We start from the raw sequence: 18,355 nt of genomic DNA, 5'->3' as shown, positions 1-18,355 counted from the left end.
GTCTTTTGCATATTGTTCCAGTTCTTTATTTGTGACACTAGCCGCACTAAAACATGAATTGCAAAGATAGGTTCTGTCTCTCGCTACAACTAATTACATGTTTTGAGTATTGTGAGTTCTTTAAATCTGTATTAATTGAGTTTTGGCTTTGCAGGAAGACAAAATAAACAAAAAGAGCCTATGCAGTGGCTAATGTGTCAGCAAACAGTTGCCTACTTATACATCTAATCAACAGTGAGCAATGTTACTATCACATTTTCCAGTCAATACAGTCTTGGTTCAGCAGCAGATCTGAATAACATTCAGTGTGGTTTTTTTGGGTTTTCTTCTTCTTCGCCCTGTCCACCATACTTTCTCAAAGGGAAATAAAATCTTTTAAAGTGAACGACCAGCTTGCCTTCTGAATGAACAAAGTACAGTCTTAATTATACTTTTTCTCTATCTGAAACCCTCTCACTGTTTTTAAAACCTTGTTCAGAACAGCTATGATCACTCTTCAGCCGCCTTTTCTCTCATTTCATCTCACCATCTCAGCCTGCACTGGCTTTTCTGTGAGCAAAGAAACAAAAGGAGAGTTACAATAGCTGGCATTTTATTTGTCACGATCCTCAGCCTATTCAGTATTCAGGGGAGGCTTATACTGAAATGCAATGGGTACAACTCTATACAGTATGATTGCCTGTCCGTCTACCTATTCATGCCAACTCACAGTAAAAGTAATCTGCGCTATTGTTCTCTTCATTCCTCCACAATCCAGCCTCTGCCGCGGGACTTTAAAGTTGTTGTCGATCCGGAAGCTCAGGAAGAATCATCACTCTGTTCTATTGTCATGAGGTTTCCGTCTAATGTGGTGGTGTCATGAGGACTGAAAAATCTATAAATACTGCAGCAGTGGCCAGTCCAAATCCAGCATTTGACATTTATTTTTAAAGATTTGTTTCCCAAACGTAGCCGATGTTTTATGCTGCCACAGTACAGACGTAGAGAATCGAATCAATCCGTGTTCTCAGATCAGACATTGGACTCAAAGTGATATCATAGATTGAGGAGTTTCAAAAAAACTACGGCACTCAGTCGGCTCACTTTTCATGTCACCTTTGTGTTGAATGTATTGGAATTTGTGTTGGACTCTAACATGAGGGATCTAACGTGGATCTCACTGAACAACCATTAGTGTTATAGATTGCATTGCCCAGCAGTCTAAAGCCAGCCAAGGCTTTTGTCTGTACTGAATGGTGATTTAGCCTGTGAGCGCTGCTGCTACATATCTGAGCTACCACTGACATTGATTTGCTATAGCTGCTTTCAAGGGTATCGAATCAGTTTTGTGTGTATGTTTCTTTTTTTTTTTGGTTTTGTTTTGTCACTTCCAGTTGCAGTAAAAGAAATAGTGTTCTGTTTGTGGACGTGGTCAAGCTTTCAATTACTATCTCCGAGATGTGCAGGCTGAGTCCATCGTCCAGTTGTGTGTGTTGTCAGTCGAAATCCTTTTGATCTAGTAGAATCTTTCCTGTGCTGCTGCTCCCAAACTGGTTCCCTAGGTTATTAGTTGGCTCTATGAACGCATTTTACATTGTTTAAACCATACTACTCTAGAGTCAGGCTAATTGAACAATAAAGTCGCAGTAATCCCCCTGTGTGCATAACGATATAAGCTGCAAGGAATTCTCGGTACTCAATTAATTTTGGAACAGGCCTCTCATTTGATGCTGTTTTTCTGTTTTTCTCCTCTTCCGAGAACCTCAGGGGAAGACTTTTGACAGCTGTTATTTACATAGTTTTCCAAGGAAAGGTCTGTGAAATCATCTTGATGTGTTGACAGTCCTATCCAACTGTTCCCCAGGGCTCTCCTGAGCAGTAACTCAGTAAGGCAGTCTTAGAACTCACAGGATCTGTCTTATTGCCCATCACAGGCAGCGAGGCACCGAATGTTACCTAAATACCGACAAAATAAATGGTAGGAGGATGAGATTGAAGTCAACCTGCTGGAAACTCTTATCACAGTGCAGGTTGGAGGTTGGGGATTTGATTTCCTCTTGCAAGTGCGGGCCATTAATGCCTGAATATATTTTATTTAATGTTTATTTGAACTGTTTCTAAAAAGGAAATCTTTTGTATTTCATTTCTTTTACTTAAAGAAGTTCAGTAAAAAGACAGAGTTCCTCCCTCAGTGAAACTTTTCAGGGCCTTAGGAGGGTTACAGACAGTTGTATTGAATGATAATCACAGACTTGTACTGTTGTCATTGGCTCATATGGTTTCACACTTACAGTTCAGGCACTTTCCTGGGAGTTACTAAGAAAGAACAGAGTGCACATCTTCCCCGTCCTGAAACTGCAGATTTAAATTGATAGTTGTTAACCGAAAGGCAGAGTCTTGATGATGTTACTGTGTGTTAACAAAGTATACCATCCAAAGGAGCTGTTCATTAGTACATGGCATCCACCACATGCTACTGTAGCTGTAGATCTATTTACTGGTACATGAAGCATTTGGTCTATGTCTCACATGGATTCTACCTTCAATAGACTTGACTGACCAAGTGATTCTAGAGACACAGAGAGGTGGTTTTTGTTCTTAACTTTCGTCAAGCAGAGATACCTCTCAAATAGAAGGGCAGATAGTGACCTAAAACATACTTGTTATACTGTGTATAATTTACAGAAGTACACACTAAAACCTGTGAGGACCTCCACTGGGTGTTCAGACACTTCCCCAAATCTAGACCACACCTACCACTCAAGAGATAAATGTACGGAAATAACCCAACAGGTGCAAACACAAAACAGTGGACTTCCTCCAGATGAAAATGACATTGTGGCTACATTTGCACCTCTGCTGGCTTTGTGCCTGTACAGAAATAGAAGCTCTAGTTTATTCAGTCTGGCTGCGCTAATCTTGCTGTCTGCCATCTTCACAGGTGTACTGTCTGACATTTGGATGCTTTGTCCTCCATGCATCTAACAGCCCAAACTGGCTTACTATATTTGGAAGGGTGAGTCTAAAGAGACTCGTTGTTTGTCCTGTCCGAAGTTAAGTCCTTTATACAGTTCCAGTTTCCTCTCAGTACAGTTCTGTCATGCTGGCCGCACTGACCTCCAGCCACTGACCTCTCTCAACTTTAAAAACTGTCAAACCTCTGCACCAAAAACACTGACAAAAGAGAGGACACCACCCTCTGTCTCAGCCTACCAGAACCAGCCACTCCTTCACTGCCTAATAACAACGCTTGACCTTGATCACGCCACTTGGAGGGCAGCTTAAACCAATTGTGAACACAACTTTGACATATCTTCACCTTTTAAGTGATTATGGCAGAGTTGTTTGTAACCAGCTACAGATAAGGAGCAACATTATCATTCATTGGAAGTTGGGTCCAGCACTCCAATACCCTGTTTTTGGCACTTTAGCTGCTGCAGGGCTCCACCATGTTCACCAGCGTACTGTTGTGTTTTTAAGCTTTGTCCATGAAAATGACACTATGAAAAAGAAGACAGAGAGCCAAAAGAGTAAAGTTGTGGTCTAGGCAGCTAAACAGTGAAACTGACTGTAAAGCTCCATAAAACTGAGGGGGGCTGCAGATTCATGTGACAGTTCTTTGTAGGTTCATGACTACAAGCAATTTTAGATTAAAAATATTGATTTTAGCCACTTTAAACCAATTGAATCTAGTCTAGAGATTAACCTTAGATAGTCTTGCAAGTAGTGCGTGACTGTATAAATGCAAATGTGTCTTAGCTAAAGTAATAATGTGGCTGATTGATCATCATTGGATCAGTGGCACTGCTGTTAGTCTGCTCTAATGGTGGGGTATGTCTGTCTCATGCTATCCTACAATTTGGTCACAGATCAAGTATAACATATGCATATCAATAAATGTTGAATTTTTGTTATCCTTTTGTGTAATTTAGTCTACTTTATTTAATCTGCGGTAATCTATTTTAGAGCTAGAAAAACAATTGAATATGCATGGTGTAGAAGCTCTGAGGAGCATTAAATGCAGTCACAGCTGCTATAAAATCTGTGCTTTTAAACTCATATCCATGTCTGCAATTAAGTATGAAATGAGAGAAGTCTGCAGTGTGGGCCCTGGTTTATAGATGGAGCAATTATCCACAACATGGACGAAATCAGTCAAAATAAGTTGCAATTCTGTCTTTGTGCTTGAAGAAGCTTGTTATTCTAAATTAAATGTTTTGTGATATCTCCCCACCTGGAATAAGTGGGCATGTTTTTCCTGTCATTGTCAACCTGCTGGGATCTCCTAAAGGCTCTGCAGGCCTTCTAAATCCTAGAGGAGATGAGAGCAATTTCTTAGGTTTAGAGAGGTGACAAAATACAGAAGCCTAAGAGTAGGGCCAAATACACATATCCAGCACAGGCTGAATTGTGGGTCAATTAGGAATGATTTGCCCTGCTGAAATCTTTGATAAATACAGACCCAGGTTCTCCTGCACTTGAGCTATTCCCATGACCAGGAACATAATGTACCCCAGCCCCCTCAAAGGCCCCAATGTGTACCTCATTATCCTCACTGCAGTGGGTTTCTTCAAGGAGAACTACAACTTGTTTCTGATTTATCGTCTCTGCAACTACAGCTATTTTCCATTTTACCCTCCCACCATTACTGTTTAAACACAGTTTGTAAAGTAATGAATTGACACGCAGGGCATTTTAAGCCTTGGATGCCTGTTTAAAAGAAGTGACATGCTTTATGAGCTGACCCTCTTTGTTTTCTTCAAAAGAGGAGACAAAGCTCAACGCCAGCAGTTGTCAGCTGCCTTTGGCACCTAGATTTAGGCCGCCATTAAGCATTTATTCAGCCTGTTTCCCCCCTATTAGTCAACCACTGTTACCATGAAAGGGCGATGGAAACAATGAACAAGTAAGACAGAGTGTGGAATCCAAAAAAAAAAAAGTAAAGAAAAGACAAACGATGGCCCATCAACATCACTGAATGACCTATGACAGCAGAGCAGATACTGAGACAGTCTGTGGAGAAACAGAGGGCACTGAGGACACCATGAACACATCACATGTGACAGACACGTATGAAAGGTTGCCATAACCGGGCTGTGCCCTTGCAGTAATAACAATATTACAGCTTTAAAGCTTGTGAGAAGTGCATGAAGGGATTATTTTATACATTGGCGTAATGGGGGTCTAGGTTGGAAAAGCAGCTTGTGACTGGAAAGTGACCAGCTTGATCCCTGTACTGGCAGCATAAATGTAGGTAGAGGAAGTGAAAGAGTGATGCTTTCCACTCCCAAATAGGTGCCCTTAAGCAAGATAAGTGAACAACAAGACAAGAGAAGACAGCTCTCGACACTGAAATTGAATGCAGGGATTTGGGAATGAGGTTGAGCTTTTAGTCTTTAGACCATCATCAGAACAAATGTTTGGATTGCAGTTCATGAGTCACCTTGTTTGATTTTTGCCTCTGTGCAGAAGAGATGACGAAGGTGCCTGACACTCCATCTCCAACACAAACAACAAAAACCCAAGAAGCAAACTCACTGTAATCCAGTAATGCAGAAAAGAAAAACAGCAATAAGGGGAAAAAAAAGTCATCAGAACTCCTCTGGGCCTCAGATTCACTTAGCAGCAGTTTCACACTCTCCCAGCATGCGACAAGAGAGATGGATGGAGAGAGAGAGAGGGGGCTTTAACAGGAAACTGCACAGCTTTGGATTGTATGTGTCTCTCTTGCTGTTGGTTTGCCTCTAAATGGTTTGCTCTATGTGCTCTGTGTTTATTTTCCAGGTGGCTGTGACAGGGGCACCCCCGGGGCAGGACCCATGAGGAGTCATAGAAGATGCTCACAGCCTGGGTGCTTCTGCTCTTCTTAGCCATGTGGGTGAGAAGCACCTCTGGTGGCCCGCTCTCCTTCAGAATAGGTAAATTGTATGATAAAGTCACACCATGGCACAGTCATGTAAAAGCTCCTTTGCAAACATGGGAGACTTCTTTTTGCAGACTTTGAACAAAGACATTACAACTCGTCCTCACAGGAAGATAGTCATGTACTTCACACATAAATGGATTTTTTTTTCATATTCATTGAAAAATCTGTGAATATGTGGATATGAGTCCTAAATGGCTCTGAAATACATGAGACCCAGCCTCGACAGACGTACAGATATATCCACTTTTGTTCTATGCAGTGTTGTAGAGAGACATTCATGGAATATCTGTTTATATTCTAGGTTTGACCACAATAAACCATAGATTTAGACAATGAGATAGTTTGAGGATTTTTCCAAAGTTTAGTAGAACTGAGAATAATTGGATGGAAACGTTTCATAGTAAGTCATATTGAACAGTACCGCGTCGACTGAAAAGAAAACCATAACCAGCTGAAAGCATGTTGTATCTAAGAGAGTTACTGAACATGGAAGTACAATCAAAGCATGTAAAACAAAGGCATGTTTTGATTGTAAGACAGTGTGATTTGGATGTGATGATTCAGTAGGTATGTGTAGTCTGTGTAACTCAACCTGTTCTGTAATGAGCAGTGAGTTTTTCGTGCCTTATTTTAATTGAATCATCTTTCCAGCCTGTATTTAGCTCACATTAACACAGAAGTAGGAGCACACATAAAGCATCTGTCATGATTGTAAGTTGAGCATCCCTGCTTTTAGGTACAGTTTGATTAGTATCATTTCTGGCTAAATCAATGGCACCAACAGCTTGAACAGTTCAACACAAAGTCCAGCAGAAAACGTGATATTCTGCTGCTAGAAATAATGACAGATCGGTGGACCAGGGTTGAAACTGACTAGGCATTGCATCTGGCACCAGGGCACGGTTCAAAAGTCTCATAACCTGCCAGAGTCTGTTAGTAACCAATGGGAGTTGTTCCCTCTTGTTATTATTCTCCTGCAGTCAGCAGGCCTCTGACACCCTGTCACTAGCCCCCCCGTCTACCAGAAGTTTGACTGACTTTATTTATGTATAGAGCCCCTTGTCCTAGGTGTGTGTGTGTGTGTGTGTGTATACTGTATCTACAGTATATAGAAACTGATGGAAATTAGAGGTTTAGAAGCAGATTGATTGTACAGCTCGCATGCTGTGCTCCCATCATAGCCTCTCAGTGAGGCTTTGATGAGGCTGTTAAAACATCAGATAAACCCATACGCTGCATTAACAGTGTCAGCAGAAATGGATGAAATTATGGAAAACAAATAGTCTGGCTTTTTGAAAACTTGTCCCTTCTGGTGTCATGGATTCAATTCTCAACATGATGAAACTACTAAGTAATGACTTTCAGTCCCAGTCGTATAGGCTCACAAATGAATATTGGAGCTTGAATGCAGCTTGTTTCTGATCTTTCCCTCCTCCCTTTACTTCACCTATTGTGTGTGAGAAACACGTTTTTTATCCTTCCAGTATTTTGAACCTTGACAAAATGGAGTCAGTTCAGCTGTCATCTTTGAACAGCATCAACATTTCTTATTTTTGAACAAGACGTTTTTTTGGATCAGTCACTGGTTTTCTCTTTTGTCTGCGCCCCGTCTCACAGCTCTGCCACAGCACAGCAAAGGTTTGTAGAATTCTTTTGGTGGTTAGGCATGTGATGCCCCAAACAAACAACACCGCGGCTTCAAAGTTCACGATATCATGAAGACCAAGAACAACTCCTTCCTTGTTCAGGGGTACAAAGCACCTCTGCAGCGATGGCGGTTTATGTTTATCTAATGTTGCATAGTTGATGGATAATTAGGCGGTTCGCCTGTTTTTCCCTTTCTTCTAATGTCATCTGTGCCCAGCACAGGTCTCTTTGCCAGTGTACAGTCAGTATGTGTTTGTGTGTGATCTGACTCTGTGTGTGTGTGTGTGTGTCTGTTTGTATTAGTGCACAAGGCAGCACACAAGGTATAGATATGCACAAGTGCAGACACGCAGAGCCACACAAACATTTCAAAGCACACCAAGGCACGCAAACAAACACATACCCCCCAACACCACCACAAACTCCCTGCCATTTGCGCTCCAGGAGATGGTATTTAACATGGCTGTCCCTCGAGCCCTGCCTGGCTGGCATAATGTCACTGTCTGGCCTTCTCTGAATGTATCAGGGCCAAAAACAACCTCCCGCCCCTGCCACATTCCCCGCCAGGACCAGCCAGCAGCGAGTTCAGTGTAGGTGAACTGAGGAACTTATCTCTGCCTCTGCTGCGTAGTTGGCTAATCTGAGACTTTTATTTGCAAATTAGTTAGCATGTTTGATGAGTCTCTATGTCCTCTGATAGACTCTCTGATTGGGAACATGAGTACAAATAAAAGATGTGTTACTGCAGCAGGACAATGTATACATATAACACGCAGGGTTGTTGGAAGTTGTTGAAGAGTAATGAAAGATTAATTACAACGATATTGACTTGAAAGTATGAATAATTGAATTTGCTTCAGTATTGCTTCTAATAAAAAGCACCACACAGACAAGTGAAGCTTTAACAAACCATGAATAGCATCATTTAATAGACAGTGTGTTAGATAAAGTCAATTCGCAAAATACTATCATGAAAGAACATTGCGGTTGACAAGACCTCTTATTAATTCAGACATGGCACTGCATAAGTAAAATGTTTAAACAAGAAGAGATACAGCATAACATTACATGAAAAATAAAGCATCCCTTCTCACTACCATATGGTGCAGCTTTTTTTTTTGTTTTTTTTGGTGGTATTTCCCCATTAGTCGCATGAAAGAGTGCCATTTAATTTCATCCAGCCGATAAGCCGCGCTCATGCTAATACACACATAATCACTACTATTTGTCCATGTCTGTTTTTCTTAAAACAGAGTGAAAATGTAGGAAAACAGTCAGAAGAGCCACATGATCTTTTACTAGAGTTGTGCTCATCAACACTGCTCTCTACTCTCACACACCAACTGTCCAGTTCAGTATCAGAATATAAATGCTAATTATCTGCTATTTGTAAATCAAAGACAGTTGGAGGTTTCACTGGAGTTGGATTGTTTTTCTGTCTTATAGCCCTGTTGGAATTAGCTTTACAGGAAAAGCAGTGGGGGCTGAGCAAAATGGTGTGAATGATCAAGGTTTTAAAAAATGTTTTTCATTTCACTGTTGGTACATTTCAGTGCCTCTTTAGCATGATCAACTACTTACCCTTCAGAGATTCCAAGTAAGCCTCAATACACTGTATTAATCAGTGTTGATTTTGACAGACACTTAGTAGATTTGTCCACTGTTTATTAAAAAATCCAGACAGTTACTGGCATCAGGTTCTGTTATCTCTCTGTTTCCCAGCATTGAGTTTCACCACAGGGAAGGTCTCCCCCCTTTGAGACTAACACTAAATTTAGCTGTTGGCACCCACTGTGTCGGCTCACTCTAGTGCTGTGAAATTCCCTCAGCAGATATCCTTTACTCACCTTAAATGTGCTGTCTGTGTGCAAGAGAGCGGGCTTTGGATTTAATTTTTAGAGCATGTGTAGTCCCTGTTTAACCACAGAGTAAGGATTAATATTGATTGTTATGGAAAAATGTGTTGTGAGCTACGCACAATATCTCCAGCACAAAGCAGTTTTTATTGTTCATAATGGATTCGGGGAGCCAGAATCTTCCACGGTCTTGTTTTGTATTGTGTTTGAATGATATGCAGGATTTCACATATGAGACAGCACATGCTCGAAAGCTCAGCTCCAGGGTGTAGGTCTGACACACCAACATGGAAGACAGATATTCCTTCATCTTTCGAACCCTTTAAAAAGTCGCTAAATCTTTCTGTATTGATTGAAGTAGTACCCGCTCTAACTGTCTGCATGTCCACTATTAAACCTATCAATATGTAGTTTATGTCATTGATTATCATTGCATCTAATTTCAAGACATGAATACACTGTCAGTGCGGCTGTTTACTTGGAATGAGTTCAGCAAAGGACGGCAGGGGAATGTATTAAAAACGGATATTTTGCTGCCTGTGACATTTCATGAATAATCACTTTTCTTATTATTAGGTCCTCAGGGAGAACTCAAGAGCCAGACTGTCTATGTTTGTTGGTTTTATTTGCTCATTTATTCATAATTTCTTTTAGCCTCTCACTCTAGTCAGGGTCACAGTGGCAGCAGCATGGGCACAGAAACCCATGCATAATTTTCCCTGGCAACTTCCTCCAGCTCTTTGTCTGATCCCCAAGTGCTTGTACTGTAGGTTGGCTGGGAGATGTAATCCCTCCAGCAAGTCCTGTGTCTGCCCCACGGTCTCCTCGCAGTTGCACACCTCCAGAGGGAGAGGCCCAAGGGGCGTCCCTAACAGTCGCCTGAAAGTCATCAACATGCTCAACGTGAGGAAGCAGTAGTTTCATGTTGCGGCCATCCAGAATCGCTAAACCTTACACTGTACCTCATCACTAGACAATAGCCAAAATTAGCCAATGTGTTCCGTCTCTTTTGCACTCCACATGGACTGTTTACCTGCATGCAAATCTGCACAAACATGATGGTCAGTACAACTAGGACTACAAATGGAAAGCAGAACAATTAAGATACCAGAGTCTTTTCCCTCGCCTACAGATTCTGCATTCATATGCAGATATCTGTTTATAGAGATTACAGTGGAGCAAGTTTACAACAGATGGTCCCATCTCTCATGGGTATGCTCCATCAACTTTAAGTACACTTCAGTTAAAAACAACTGCTGAAAGAAAGTGTGGACTGTTAAGTCTTCTGACACATTGATATGATAATGATGCCTTTACTGCAGTATGCCATTGTTAAACTGTGACCGTATTTCATTTCATTTGTAAGCGACCACTTACAATATTAAACATAAATGTTAGCATTTGCTGTATGCCATCAGAGGTAGCTTAAAGTGTGGCCTTGGCAGGTCACAATTAAAACATATCTACAGTGACAGAACAGCATGAACCAGACAAGAAAAAATGGACACATAAATGGCACGCAGCAGTACATCTCACAAACACGCACAGTAACACATGTATGGTACAGAAGCTAAAAGCAAGGACATTTGTATACAAAGCAGACCTGGAACGCAGAGTCAGTGGTTGAAGAGTTGTGTAGTTTTTTAAAGTCTGACAAAAAATCAGTTGGCCCTGTGATTTTGTCTGCGTGTAATAGAAATGCAAGATACAATCCTGCCATTTCCCGTACCTTTCAGTATTCACTGAAATGTAAGCAGGCATACTGAAATTGCTCCATTTTTGAGTGAGGTGTTTCTTCTTATTATTGTCTGTCGGTACAATACTCAACAAAGAAAAAGGCCCAACAGCAGTCAAAAATTTGGTGTGATGGCTTCTGTGCCAGCTTGGAATGCAAATATAAAGTATGATTGTCTTGTTTTTTTGAGATTTTGAGATGTAATATTGGCAGTACAGTAGTGTTTGATTGTCAGCATTTCATTGACATCCGCTGATACAGGTACATACGTCATGTCGTCAGCTGACAATCAAGTGATTTATGCCAATAATCCCCTGTTTGACACCTTAAGACAACTCACAATAACATTCAATGTAAAATAAGACTTGTGTTATTGCTAAGCACTGGGGCATGCTGTATGAATCCTGCTGCTGTGCTCACAAACTCACACACCACAAGAGATCCAGCCTGAGGCTTGTTGAACACAAAATTTTCATATTTCTTTACATTACTCTAAAAAACACTTACTGAGCATCGCTGAGTACTGAGGGAGCAGCAACCAGACAAGCTCCACAGGAAAAAGTCAGACAAATCTCTCTTTGCCTCTTTGCTCCCTTTTCCACACTCAGTGGGAGAACACGACAGAGGATTCTCGGTGGGCTAAATTCAATTGGCTCTGCTTTCTCAGCAGCAGAGGCTGTGCGTGCACCATTTTTACCCAGCCTCCCAAGACTGGGACTGTTAGTCAGGGTGGGATGCAGTTTGTCCTGGGTTAGTTATGAGGAAGGCGAGGCGTACTGAGTGTGATGTAGAGATTCTCACTGATTGTTACGTAAACACAGTAGATTCTGTCTTGTTTCAGCTTGACTTGAAATTTTGCAAACATGTTCTATATCCAACATTAATTTTAATGATTAATATCAACATTCAAAAAAAATTATCTGTGTCCATCCATATTTGTTATGGTACCTACGATTTAGTACAGGTATATTGAAACCAAAGCAAGTAAAACAGTTAGATATCCCTTTTTTAATACATTCCCCTGCCGTCCTTTGCTGAACTCACTCCAAGTAAACAGCCGCACTGACAGTAACATTTATGCATTAAAATGTATGAAAACAGCCAGACATATGTATTTTCTAGAGTTGTAAACTTCAGATGTTTCCAACAATGTTCAAACCCAGAAAAACGGTCACTTTATTCAAGATAACAGTGCATTTCATTTGGTTGCCTGTCAGTGGCGACCTGGGAAACACCAGGTGATTTGTCAAGAGTTGAGAACATGAATAAAACTTTACTACCTTACCTCATTCTTGAACATTTCTGCCCGAGTCATGTCAGATAGATTTTCGTCAGCGATCGTGGTTGTTTACCAGTGAAGGCAACGACTTGCATCTGCTTCACAAGTATGTCACCGAGCTGTGTCTTGTTTTCATTGTTTTTATATAGAGACCCCCAGCAGCAGGAATCACATACTGTGCCCTTAAACAGCATCCGCTGTGTCAGACTTTGCTTTCCGACGTGACATGCCACATGCTCATATATTCTGCTTCTTACTTTTTACTTTGCTACATGACAAACATGCTACTTCCTGCACTGTGTGTGCCTATGTGTGTGTGTGTGTGTGTGTGTGTGTGTGTGTGTGTGTGTGTGTGTGTGTGTGTGTGTGTGTGTGTGTGTGTGTCCATTTTAGTATTTGTTCATATACTGTATGTGTGCACACATGAACAGTACAGTGTCCAGTCAGTAAGGGGTATATGGGGACCAGTGAAATTGAAGCCCACAGGTGTAGTCTAATAGCATAATTAGCCCTCCTGAGCTAATAGCCACAAGTCAGCCACACCACACTGTCAATTCCCCAGTTCAGCCCCATGCACACTCACAGTGACTTATTAAGGCTGGCTGTTCGGACCACCATGGCTGAGTCACTGTGCCCTTGCCTCCAGTCAGGTTCATTTTGCCCTCATACACTCTTGACTTCAGTTGGCATCCATGAACTCATTTAACTCACTGTTACTGGAAGAGCAGGGAAGATGGCATGTTGGGAGGGAAGGAGAGCAAACAGCTTTGAGGGAAGTGTCCTGCGTTGCTTTGAAACATCCTTTGAATTGCAGCCTTAGTTCCTCCAAAGTAAAACTTTCACGCATTTGTTATTAACTGAGGCTAAGGCAGAGACTAATGTCCAGCTGATGAACAATGTCAGCAGACTTCATGATTAATCTCCCTGCTTTTAATTACTCAGCCATGTGCTGTGCGAGTCATTAGGTTAATGACACTCCGACATGTGTACTCACAGACCTGAAGCTACAGGGCACATCTGAGCTAAACCCCATTTTTTGGTGACCACCTGTCACAAGAGCCAACTGTCCGGTTCTCAGTGTTTCACTGAGATGTCAGCAAAGGTAATGAGGACATAGAAAGAAAAGGAAGCTTAATTACACAACTCTGTGTGTGTGCGCGCCTGAAGGCTACAGTGATCATTGTTACAGGATATGTTTCCTCAAAAGTCAAATCACCCATATTTGAAGTTTGTTCGGCCTGTCTTCACATAATGCGTTTTGAGCAGAAGGGCCTCATGTACATGCAGAGACAAATCTTAACCTCAATAGTCGACTGGAGGAGGGACAGTTTGTGATTAATCTCTCAGGTTTTAATTACCAGGGCAGGTGCTGGGACCAATCGTTAAGTTAATGGCACAAATGGCAGATAGGAGTGATGTTATGCAATTATGAACACTACTTTGCTCCTGAGCTTACCGCATAAATTATTCAGTAAGTCTGATAAAGTCACAGTGCACAGACATGTAGAGTGTGTTTGTGCCTAGTTTCAATCACACACATAAAACACATCCTCCTGAATGAATGTATCCTCGCTGGGATTGATGATGTTCAAATGAATGTTTGTTCATTTGCTTTTGCACATGTGAATTTCTACTCTGCAGAAAATGCTCCCCTATCCTCAGCTACACACAACATGAAAACACTGGTACTTAATATATTAACAAACTAATTAACAGCTGCAGGGTGATGTTTGTGGTTGTGTAATGGAGTGTGCTGTTTGCTCAGATGGAAGGCATGAGCTCTGTTCATATAAAACAGTGTGAGAGCATGAACAGTATTACTGCATGCTCTACAGTCATGTGGTGGTGTATAATGAAGGTTAGAACCATGACATTGTACAGCCCAATCATGGCTGGAGTAAATGTATGAGTAAATGCTTTATATATATAATGGATCACTCATTAAATATTACATTTGGCTGCAGGTGAATTCTTTGCCCTGAATGTTCTGAGTAATGTGATGCACGCGGGAGCATTAGCTCGGTTGCACATTTACAGTAAATTGCTCCATTGAATGTTACCGCAATGAGTTAGAGCAATGATAAGATTTGTTTGCATGTACATATAATAAAAATAAGTAGTGTGAGGTATTTTGAAGCTGCCGTACCAGTTTATTACAGGATCAGTCCTACAAGCACAGTCGATATGTGCATAATTAAATGCCATCATGTAGAAAAGCACTACAACAAAATACTCCCTTTGTGCACGTTAGGACATTACCTATTTACATATTGTAATGTCTAAACAGAAATTTCACAATTGCAGTCATGGATTTGATGGCAAAGAATTTCTTTGAGGTCAAATCAGTAAAATTGAAGTCCTTGTGTTTGCCCCAGTCAGCCATCGTCTTGTCCCCAACATGACAGAAGATGGTGGATGGGTTCTCTGTCATCACCTGTCAGATCATACTTCAGAAATGTTTGACCAGCATATCAAAACGGTTCATTTATTCCTGTTTCCCTTGATTAAAGAACACTGATATGACATCATATCTCCGCCTGAGACGGACACCATCGCTCATTTGTTTCATGCAGTTTGCATTAGTCCAAGTCCCTCTTCAGTTGATTTGCAACACGTTCCTTGAGAGTTTTAAGTGGTCACAAAATGCCATCCTTTTTATTCTGGATCCCTGTAAAATTCAAATGGAGATTCTTATGATTGCTTTTAGAGCCCTGCATGATTAGACATCCACCTAATTCAGTGAGCCGTAGAGTTCCTTTTCTTCTGCGTGCTGCATGTGTAATGTACAGTTGTACAATAACTGTCACTTCATACTTTGCGCTGCATCACTTTCTGCAGGAGGATGTCAGAAAGGTTTTCTGCTGTTTATTTTTATTCCTTCCACATTTGCACCATACAGCACTGCATCCCCCAGACAAGGACATTAATTTTCTCTAAGCAGTAGCCGCTTTTGTGCAGCGGATCTTGACTCTCCTCATCCATTACAGTCAGTGCATTGTGGAGAGAGCACTGCTTTTAAATGGAATTAGCGGAGATGATTTGATTAGTCATGATTGATGCCAACCAAACACTTTGTGTTGCGATTTATTTTCCCTCCTCTAAACCATTTTACACCTGCAGCACGTGTGCACCGCTGCTGTGCTCACATGTTTGCTCTCAAAATGACTAAATATGAGTTGCCACAGCCAACTGTGCAAGCTCCATGAGCAGGAAAGAACCAGTGCCTCCACTTATGTATGCCTCCAAATGGCTGTAAATGCTGAAAATGCTCTGCGTTTCCTCCTGTGGAGAGCCATTATCTCCTGGCAGTCAGCGGGGAAAAAACCTTTTGTTCACTAGGTTTTGATTAGGGCAGAACAACACCACATCAGTGCAGGTACATATGCATGCATATTCTGGCTCATGCATATATAGTACTTAAACATCAGCAGGCACAGACATTTTCTCTCTCTCTCTCTCTGGCTCTCTCTCTCTGTGGATATTCTTAACTGCGCTGCCAGTAAACCTTAACTTTCCCGGTGCCCTCTCATTTAGCTGCTTGTTACTCTGATGCAGTGATGAGATCTTTATGCTCAGATGGCTACAGCAGTGGAGACAGTTAAAATGTGATGTGTATCTGCATCCCTTGACCGCAGCATTGCTTATTAAAAAGCAGAACCTCATCTCTGTGTTATTGTATATTGCATGGGTTCAAGAAAGCCACAATGGTGCAAGTTAATTTTTAACACCACTGACATGAAGAATCACCCTTCCCACAATAATGTGTTCTGTAGGTAATGAGACAACATTTGTGTGTGAAATAGATGATGAGTCCATTGATCTTGCAGTGTGTTCTTATTTGCTATACAGCAACAAACTCAAGAGAAGACAAAATGTTCCACCAGTAACAACTAGAGAGAAGATTTTTTTTAAATAACAGTATGTAGTGTTTATTAATGGGGTATATGAGCCATTTTTAAATGTATTCCCCACATTACATGTATTTTAAAATGCTATAGCTTTCTCTTGACCACCTTCAATAAATAGGCAAGTTTAAAGCAAAGTTAAGGGCAAGTAATGACAATATTCTGCTTAATACTGCAGGTAATGTTCAAATATGATTGTTTGTGATCGTGATCGGCTCATATACTATAAATGCAGGCATTTACAGACAGACACACACACACACGCGCACAGACAGCCAAGATCATATCTCTGTCTTTCTTACAGCACTGTTAGTAGGAGGTAAAGAAGATCACAAATGAGTGCCATTACAGGGAACTGTCCCTGACCGATTCATTCCACATAAGGAGACTCACACACTCTCTCTCACACACACACACACACACACACACACACACACACACACACACACACACACACACACACACACACACACACACACACACACACACACACACACACACACACACTTGCAGTGCTCATAGGCCTTGCAATACAAGAGAGAATCAAGCCTTTCTTGCAGGTAGTGATGCATGTACTGTATGGCTGTATAGCTGGAGCTGATGAAGCTACTGGGAGTGGGCTTGGATCATGACAAACACTTCGTATGGGATTTGCTCTGTTGCTTCAGAAAAGCACCGGTAATGGCTGAGGTTAGAACATTGATAACACACAACCCAATGCTTTGGGCAAGCGGTTTCATTGACCTTTCATGGCGGTTGTTTTTTTTCTCTCCTGTTTTCAGTCTCTGAGGGCTGGGAGATGGTGCAGCGTACGGCATATATTTTCTCATTTTTCCCTTTTTTCTCTCAGTTTACCTATTCTTGAGAAGTGCGGTGCTTGTTACCGTTGACCTGCAGAGGGTAAAGACAGTCAAGTGTCTGTTCCACTAAACCAGTGCCAGCTGCTGCTTTTCACCTGACAGCATGGAGCTTCACAGAGGTTCCCTCAATCCCCCCGAGTCTGAGCCCCTTCTAAACGGCACCGTGACCAAGTATCAGGAGTCACTCGTGCAACAGTGACATAATCCCTCCCTGGGTCTGATGAATGTGGGTGAGTGCTTTAATCCCTGGGTCACCTGGGTGTCTTGGGTTTTGTAAAACCATTTCAGGTCAATGTCCAGAACCTGCTGCCAGTACAACTTAAATGCCATTGAAACATATTAATCCTTGACACCATCAGTCAACTCAGTGTATTCCACATCAGATAGTGAGACAACAGACAGAACAAACACAAAACTGAGGGGTTTTTCATGTTTTAAAAAGATAAACATAACATCCATCCATCCATCCATTTTCTATGCCGCTTATCCCTTTCGGGTCGCGGGGGGGCCGGAGCCTATCTCGGCTGTCAACAGATGGGAGGCGGGGTACACCATGGACCGGTCGCCAGCCGATCGCAGGGCACAAGCACACAACCATTCACACTCACACTCACACCTAGGGGCAATTTAGAGTCACCAATCAACCTAATGAGCATGTTTTTGGTCTGTGGGAGGAAGCCGGAGTACCCGGGGAGAACCCACGCTTGCACGGGAAGAACATGCAAACTTCACACAGAAAGGCCCGACCAGGGAATCGAACCGGCGATCTTCTTGCTGTGAGGCACTACCTGCTGCGCCACCGTGCAGCCCATAAACATAACAATATAGTGAAAATATATTGAAACAATTCACTTGTTGAAAAATCTAAATACAAAAACCTTAATAACCTGAGGCTTCATATTTAAGAGTTGCAGTGTGCATTCAATTATTTAAATGGGAAGACAGTTTTTTAAACGTTTTACAGTAGCTGCGGGCTAGCCTCTAGCTTCAGAGATTTACAAGATTACAAGATTTAGGTATTGGAAGTGTTCTGGTTTCTTTTTGTAGTCTTACTCATATTGGCTTTGGTTGCATGCTGGTAAACATTCCATGTGCAGGACAAAAGAGGCAGCACGCTTGAGTAGAAAAAAAAAAAGCAATCTTGGAACCCATTAGCTGTCGTCTGACA

At 41.6% G+C, this 18,355-nt stretch overlaps 1 protein-coding gene across 3 annotated transcripts in view; it reads left to right on the top strand.

Moving 5' to 3' along the window:
* Positions 1-18,355, top strand: part of grik4 (glutamate receptor, ionotropic, kainate 4) — a 274,826-nt gene that overhangs the window by 124,065 nt on the left and 132,406 nt on the right. For all 3 annotated transcript variants that reach the window (XM_070969982.1, XM_070969980.1, XM_070969981.1), the window contains one exon: positions 5,764-5,897. In XM_070969982.1, the coding sequence (XP_070826083.1) occupies positions 5,816-5,897 (82 nt within the window). In that variant the 5' untranslated portion in view covers positions 5,764-5,815. The remainder of the gene's footprint in view (positions 1-5,763; positions 5,898-18,355) is intronic.

The sequence above is a fragment of the Chaetodon trifascialis genome, chromosome 9, assembly GCF_039877785.1.
Source record: "Chaetodon trifascialis isolate fChaTrf1 chromosome 9, fChaTrf1.hap1, whole genome shotgun sequence".
In the NCBI taxonomy this organism is placed as follows: domain Eukaryota; kingdom Metazoa; phylum Chordata; class Actinopteri; order Chaetodontiformes; family Chaetodontidae; genus Chaetodon; species Chaetodon trifascialis.
This window is presented reverse-complemented; position numbering and strand designations above follow the sequence as displayed.